Raw genomic sequence first — 7,704 nt, 5'->3', positions numbered from 1 at the left:
TATCTGATGGGTGGGTTCTACACACCTGGCTCTGAGGCACACAGCAGGACCCTAACGTGCTTCTGTGACTATCCCAGCCCACCCCTCCGGCTCCCCTGAGTTGGCGCGCGCGCTCCCCTCTGGCTCCCCTGAGTTGGTGTGCCCTGAGTTGGTGTGCGCGCGCTCCCCTCCGGCTCCCCTGAGTTGGTGCGCGCCCTCCCCTCCGGCTCCCCTGAGTTGGTGCGCGCGCTCCCCTCCGGCTCCCCTGAGTTTGGTGTGCGCACTTCCTCAAAGTCAGAGCTGCCTTCGGTGCCCCTATTTCTGGAGCAGACAACCGGGCTCTGACAGAAGGCTCCTCCATCTCCGGACGCACGGCCCTGCGCCCTGCCCAGCACCCAGGTGCCACTTCTCGCAGCCTGCGTCCTGCCTGAGGAGCAGCCATGCAGCAGAGGCAGTCTGGCCAGAGGGCTTTCTCGGCCTTGGTGGACTGGTATGACCCACTAGGAAGCTGCGTGGAGATCACCAGGCCACTCAGCAGATCTGAGAGAGGGACCAGCTTCACGCTGTTGCATCTGGTTTAAGTGAGATGAGAGGAGGTTATGGGGTAAAGCAGCAGCAGAATGCTTAGGAGGAAAAGTGCAAGTTTGTCTTTAGTCTCTGACCCTACATGTTCTCATCTCTCAGGGAATTTCCCAGTTAACGGGGGAGGGTTGTCAAAAGAACAGGCCAGTGAGTGAGGGAAACTGTCGAAAGAAAGAGAGAGGAAGGGCATTCTAGGAACAGCATAAAGGAAAGATGGAGATTAAATGGGAGCCTGCCTTGGAAGCATGCTCACTCACCGTCAAAGAGTTAGGATGCGGGGAAAGGGAGAGCCCATGCAGAGCGAGAGGAGAACCATCGGGCGAGAGCCCTGAGCCGCTTCGGGGGCCAGCGTGGACGCCAGCAGCAGGAGTCACCTGTTCGCCAGCCTCTCTGCCGCTGACCCACACAGGCAGTGGGGCTGCCCAGGCCTCGTCCCCTCGGGCTCGGAGCCTGGCCCTCGCCCTGCGTCGTCCTGCTGAGGCGTGGCTGGGCAGCCTCGGTGACCATGTGTCCCCTCGCCCCTTCCCGCAGGGAAACCATGCCATCCTCAGGACACCGGCTGCGGGACGTCGAACACCACCCTCTGCTGACCGAGAATGACAGCTACGACTCCGCGGCCTCCTCTCCCGCCGAGGCCGACGCGGCCGACAGAGTGTGGTTCATCCGCGACGGCTGTGGCATGATCTGCGCCGTGCTGACCTGGCTACTGGTTGTGTACGCAGACTTCGTGGTCACGTTCGTCATGCTGCTGCCCTCCAAGGACTTCTGGTACTCCGTGGTCAACGGGGTGGTCTTCAACTGCCTGGCGGTGCTCGCCCTGTCGTCTCACCTGCGGACCATGCTCACCGACCCCGTGAGTGCCCGCCCTCACAGGGCTTTCCTGCCAGTCTGGGCTGGGGAGACACCAGCAGCTGTGGCTGGAGGGCCTCACACTCCGTGGCCTTGGGGTTCAAGTTCTTGGGCACAGGCTAGCGGCCTGGTCTGTAGCATCTCTGGAGCACACACAGCACCCAGATGGAAGTGCTACTGGGGTCTATTCAGGGAGCACAGGTTAGAGGTCGGGCGCCAGGAGAGGCTGCAGGGAAGCTGTCAGGAGGGCTGTGCCCCGGGGAGCGCCCAGGCTGCACTGGGGTAGGACGCAGGGCTGGGGCCATGGTTCTGGGGACATAGCGACAGAAAAACATGCCCTGCAAATGGCTGGAATACGAACGTGAGCTTGAGGAACGTGCCTTAGGTATCCAGGAGGTTTCTTTGGTGGGGTGAGGAGCGTAGGTCACCAGTTGCAGGGACCTGGGGGAGTCATCGGGCAGCCCCAAGGGGGACCAAGGCAGCTGCCCAGGGCTCTGAGCCGCAAAAAGGACCAGAAAATGCGTTCATTTCCTCGCCGTCTGGTCACCACGTGTCGCCTGATGTGTCCCCCCCTCGGGTTGCACACCTGTCCTCTGAGCACGTAGGAGTGCTCTTAAGTGGGTGAGGGGTGGGGGTCGCGCGCTTACTGTAGGGCAGCGAGTGCGTGTCCGTGAGAACTACGGTGCGGCGCTCCTAAACCTGGTCCCTTTCTTCTTACGGGACCTGGGACCCTCCCCCTATCACTTCCTTCCGGCGATAGGGCGGTCTGCCCGGCTCCTGGGCACCTTGGAGCCCAGTGGTCCTCGGTCTTCACATGCGCGTGCTGGGCTTTGCAGATGTGGTGTCGGCCCAGCCGCGCAGAGCTGGGCTCGGCCCCTGCGTCCCCGGCAGCTTTCTCTGACTGTCTTTACTCCTGCTGACGGCGGTGCCCTGCCGTCTCCCCCACCCTTCCTGTCCCCACACGCCTGCTCTCCCCTCCCTAGTGGGGCTTCTTCTCCAGAAACGTATTTCTGTGTGAAGGACAAGCCCCATGGGGCACAGAAACAAGACCCAGGCTTGTTCCCAGTCCACACAGCCATGGCGTCCAGAATGGTCTCCCAGACATGATCTTCACTGCCTGCGTCCACTGCCCAGAGAGCAGACCCTCCGCCCTGCAGCCTGTGGCCCATGGCCACCCAACACACAGGCCCTCTGCAGCTCCCCGTGCTGGGGGCTCGCGTGGATGCCCTGTGAGAGCCCCGCTGCCACTCCCACCCCTGGGGCCGGACACCTGGGGGCCAGGGGCCCAGGGCCACACTCCCCAGGCTCGTCTGTGATAGGTCTGCAGGGAAGCATTCATTATGTAACTTTAAAACACGAGATAAAGTCCTTTTTCAGACTGTTTTGTTCAGCCACCCCCTGTGCAGCTGATAGGAAACCTGTGGGTGCTTATCAGGGACACCCTGCCCAGGAGTGTGGGCAGAGCTGGCTGCCCAGGGTGGAGGGGGAGTGGCTGAGCAAACACAGCCAGCCTCTGGCGTGTCCTGCATGAAGTTGGAAAAATCCAGGTGACTCGCCAAATTATGAAGGATAATGTGCTATTTGAGTTCATTTTATAGCTTGTTTAATTTTCATGAAAACAAAACTTCTGGTCCTATGAGTAATAGCTGTTCTTCACAGTGATATAAGTGGCAAGGACAGCATTATAAATAACACCTAAGTCTAATTCCTAAATTTACTGGGGTTTTTTTCTTTCTAAAACTTCCTTCCTCCCAGCTAAAATACATTGTCATTAAACCGTAGGGGGCGGTACCCAAAGGAAACGCTACTAAAGAGTACATGGAGAGCCTGCAGCTGAAGCCCGGAGAGGTGATCTACAAGTGCCCCAAGTGCTGCTGCATCAAGCCTGAGCGCGCCCACCACTGCAGGCACGGCGGCTCTGCCCTGGGGGGCCGCGGGCCCCGGGGCGGGGGAGGGGGGCCTGAGCGCCCACCGCTGACAGCAGAGAACCCGTTTCCAGGCAGCCTGAATACCCACCACTGGAGGGACCCCCATCCTTAGGGCAGCCTGAGCAACCCCCCGCCAGGGCCACTTTGAAAGGACATCCTGAGCACCCACCTTCCCTGGGGCAGGATCTCCCGGGTGACCTCTTAGCAGAGCTGTTTTCAATGGGTGGGGTTTCCTCAGCACAGAATAGTGAAAAGCTAACTTCTGCTTTTCAGCATTTGCAAAAGATGTATTCGGAAAATGGACCATCACTGCCCGTGGGTGAACAACTGTGTCGGAGAAAAGAATCAGAGATTTTTTGTGCTCTTCACTGTGAGTAAAGATACTACTCCTGTAGTGACTTGTGTTGAGTCTTAATTCTTTATATACTGTCTTACCTGGAGCGAGGGTACGTTTATTCTGACATCAGACCTGCAGTCCCTTCTCTGGGGTTCAGATTACAACTGTGTTGTTGCTGGTGGGGAGGCACCCAGCAGTGAGTGTGGGTTGCCCGTTGCTCCAGGTGTTCGCTGTGACTTAACTCTCTCCTGGATACCTTGACCCACCATTGTCACTAAAACGTGTTTCCCTGTGGTCTATTAGTCTGCGAGATTACGGTCCTTGGTCCCGAGTGACCCCAGGGAGGCATGTCACCTGCTCCCCTCACTGCTACTGCCCACCTCGCACACCCTCACTGCGCCTGAGATGCAGCAGTGGACGCAGGGGTCCTGGCACCATGCTGACCAGTGTCTCCCTGCAGATGTACATCGCTCTGGCATCCGTGCACGCGCTGGTCCTCTGCGGGCTGCAGTTCATCGCCTGCGTCCGAGGACAGTGGACAGGTAGGCCTGGGGGGGTGGCTTCTCTTGCTCGTGCCGCGGTGGGTGGAGAGGGAGGAAGGGGCCTCCGGTTTCAGAGGAAATCCTCAGTTCCATTTGTATCCTGCAGACCTTTGAGACTGGGTCAAAATTTGTATTGTCCCCTCAGGCCTGGTGTGTGCTCTGGCCACTGGACAGGCATCATTCAGGGCCATCGGATGAGGCAGGACGAGCCGTGCAGCATGGACTCGTGTGTGCGTCCTGCTCACAAGTGTAGGCACAGGCAACTCCCATCTTTTCTGGCTTTAGTTGTGTTTTAATACACAGTTCTGTACACGAATACAGTCTCAACAGAAACCTGGGGAAATTACTGGGTATTTCAGATCTGCTGACCAGGCCGTGGTGGTGTGAATGCTGGCCTGGTAGGCCGCCCTCTGCCCCGGGTGGACAGCAGGTGCGCCTGTGAATGAAACGAGCTCACTTCTCTGTGGACAGTGGCGCAGAGGGGCCCTTCCTCGAGCTGGACCCGCGCCTGAGGCTTGGGACGCTGGGTGTGCTCCGCCATGCCGTCACACGCCCCTCTCGTTCGCAGAGTGCAGTGACTTCTCCCCTCCCGTCACTGTCATCCTGCTAATCTTCCTGTGCCTTGAGGGTCTGCTGTTTTTCACTTTCACCGCGGTGATGTTCGGCACCCAGATCCACTCCATATGCAATGACGAGACGGTACGCCCCTCCTCCACTGGGTGTTTCTGGCCTCAGTGCACAGGCGTGGGTGGGCAGTGGGCGCAAGGCCCGGTGTTCCCCAGGGGGTGGGCGGGGTGCCCTGGTGGACCGTGACAGCATCACTGCCTGTGTCCCTCTCTCCGGGCACAGCTCGGGGCTCAAAGGTCCCTTTGATTTGAAAGTCAACAGAGCCAGGCAGGTGGAGCCAGCAAACGCCCCATTTCTCGAAGACCCTGCCCTCGGCAGCCGAGTGAGTCGCAGGGACTGGATCGCCTTCATGCCTTTCAGCTGAAGGCCTCGAGCAGGCACTTGACACGTATTTGTAAGACCCGGAAAGAAGATTGGTGCCTGGACTGGAGGACCGGCCCCCTTCACGGCCCTGGGGCTGCCTGAGCTTTGCACCCGCCTGGAGGCCGCTGCCCAGCCGTGTCTGACATGGTCTGGCCGGCAGCTGCAGCCCGGCCATGTGCACAGGGGCCCGCAGGACCGGCACCAGGACGTGTGGTTCGGGTGGTGCCTCCCCCGTGGCAACCACTCACCTGCCCTTCCTGCTCATACCTGCCCAGGGTTTTCCCAGTGCTGCCGCCCACTTGCTTTTCTTCCTCCCAGGAGATCGAGAGGCTGAAGAGCGAGAAGCCAACGTGGGAGCGGCGGCTGCGGTGGGAAGGGATGAAGTCCGTCTTCGGAGGCCCCCCCTCGCTGCTCTGGATGAACCCCTTCGTCGGCTTCCGGTTCAGGCGATTGCAGACAAGACCCAGGAAAGGGGCCCCAGAGTTCTCAGTGTGAGGCCCTCTCGTCACTCCAAAACTTGTCCACGGACTTAATTTATCTGGGGTTGGAAAGGGTATCAACAGCTCCCCTGTGACCCCAAGGGCGAGTGGCCCAGCGGCCTGCAGCGAGCGGGGCTTCACACGTTCACAGTCACAGACGGCAGGTTCCCCACGAGTGACGTCACTGTCCAGTAATGGAGGGATGTGGCCGCATGGAGAAGCCAGATGTTCCCTCCCTGCAGTCAGGAGTCTGTCAGCACGCTCAGCGTTTTCTAGGAAGCTGTGTGGGCCGTCACACGGGTTGTTGGAATCCTACGTGCTGAGCTGCTTGCCTCAGTCATGAAGAAAAGCCAGTCCAGTGGACAGAACGCCACGGTCGGTGGCCCTGGGACTCTTCAGGCCCCCTCGGTCCAGGAGGGGTCTGGACGCAGGAGCCCGTGGGGGCTACGGAGCAGCAGGGCCGTGCGCTCGCTCCTGGCCTGGGGCCCGGCCCTGACCCCGTGAGCAAGTCCTCGCGTGTCAGTGTGTGTGCGTGCACGTGTGTTTTAAAGTGGGCCGTGTTGTTCAGGCGACGTATCATGGGGGTGTGCTGCAAACAAGCTATTTTTTAGAAACCAATGTTTCAGGGAAGAGGGGCGAGCTGTGCGGGGTCCCCTCCCGTGGGGTTTACATGAATGTATTGCATACTGGAGAGTATCGAGATCCAAAGAACAGTCATTCCTGTGTGGTCCTCTGTTGCCCTCCTTCCTGTTTTCAGTTTATTTTAACAATCTGGAGTGTGTTGACAGGGCTTTGGAACCGCACTGTGTGGTTCCAGCTGGATCAGCGGCGCGTCCTGGCCCCTCTGTGGCCCCGGGCTTGCGCAGCTGACCCTGCGGGAGGTGGGTGAGGCCCTGAAAAGGGGAGGGGACCTGGAGGCAGGAGCCCTGTGGACCTGGCCTGCAGACAGTATTCAGGATGGCAACAACTGGTTTGATTTTTTTAATTTGTACCTTTTTTGGGTATCATTTTGTTTGTTTCTCTACCCATGTCACAAGTGATAAAATAGGACCCTTGGTGCAGAGCTTAAAATTACGCCAGAAAGCAAACAGCCCCCCACCCTGGGGATTCGCCTTAAACTTGCCTGGTCTGTCCATGTTTTATGGGATTCCACCATCTCTGACACAGTCTGGGGTCCCGAGCCCCCTTCCACGCTGAGAAGAGTGGGCGTCTCCCGCCTGGTCTCCACGCCTCTCTGCTCACCCATGAGCCATTTTGCTTTTGTTTGAATTAACCCATCCTCTATCCTGATCAGGGCTGGCGCAGAACCACAGAGGGCCTACCCTGACAACAGACGGAGCCGAGGGGCACGGGCTGCAGGGTGGAGGCGAGGTGGCTTGGTCACTGCAGAAAAGGAGGGTCGGGGGGGGCTGAGACACAGCCGAGGACAAACAGGAGACAGGAGTTCCCGAGATTGTTCTGCACACTCATTTGCACATCTGTCATTGGGGTTGGATGTGTGTACTGAGCTTCAGTGTGAGGCTTTTAATATGTATATCCTGGTTATCAATAAAAATTATCGAAGTGGTTGAATCCTGTGAGACTTGGCAAATATGTGCAAATCAAGTATACTTGACTTTTCAACCTCTTCTTTCAATGTAACTTTTGTAAGAAATAAAGTCACCAACTGACGTTGTCCAGCAGTCTGTCCAGTGGCCGGTTCTTGGTGGGCTGTAGGCATGTTTCCGTGCTCAGCTTCAGCGCCTGAGACACGTGACTCAGCACCGAGGTCACGCTCACACAGGTCGCCGTTTCCACATTTTTCATTTTACTCTCAGTCGATGCACCTCGTCTCACTTAGCTTTGCCCTAAAGCTTCCTTAATTTTTTAGTGTGCTTGGAAATAAAAACAGTTTTAAAAATCCCTTAAGTGCTTGCTGGGATTCACCAGTGAAGCCATCTATTCCTGGACTTTTACTTGTTGGGAGGCTTTTGATCACTGACTCCAATCTCCACATTAGTTATAGCTCTGTGCAGATT

General features: G+C 58.0%; 1 protein-coding gene across 3 annotated transcripts in view; it reads left to right on the top strand.

Moving 5' to 3' along the window:
* Positions 1-7,368, top strand: part of ZDHHC7 (zinc finger, DHHC-type containing 7) — an 18,415-nt gene extending 11,047 nt beyond the window's left edge. For all 3 annotated transcript variants that reach the window (XM_010850823.1, XM_010850824.1, XM_010850826.1), the window contains exons 3-8: positions 1,093-1,414; positions 3,193-3,317; positions 3,612-3,708; positions 4,136-4,217; positions 4,786-4,916; positions 5,526-7,368. In XM_010850823.1, the coding sequence (XP_010849125.1) occupies positions 1,100-1,414; positions 3,193-3,317; positions 3,612-3,708; positions 4,136-4,217; positions 4,786-4,916; positions 5,526-5,702 (927 nt within the window). In that variant the 5' untranslated portion in view covers positions 1,093-1,099 and the 3' untranslated portion in view covers positions 5,703-7,368. The remainder of the gene's footprint in view (positions 1-1,092; positions 1,415-3,192; positions 3,318-3,611; positions 3,709-4,135; positions 4,218-4,785; positions 4,917-5,525) is intronic.
* Positions 7,369-7,704: the final 336 nt, after the last annotated feature.

The sequence above is a fragment of the Bison bison genome, unplaced genomic scaffold (genome assembly GCF_000754665.1).
Source record: "Bison bison bison isolate TAMUID 2011002044 unplaced genomic scaffold, Bison_UMD1.0 scf7180017864295, whole genome shotgun sequence".
NCBI lineage: Eukaryota > Metazoa > Chordata > Mammalia > Artiodactyla > Bovidae > Bison > Bison bison.
Note: the sequence above shows the minus strand (reverse complement) of the source record. Positions and strands in the feature narration are given on the sequence as shown.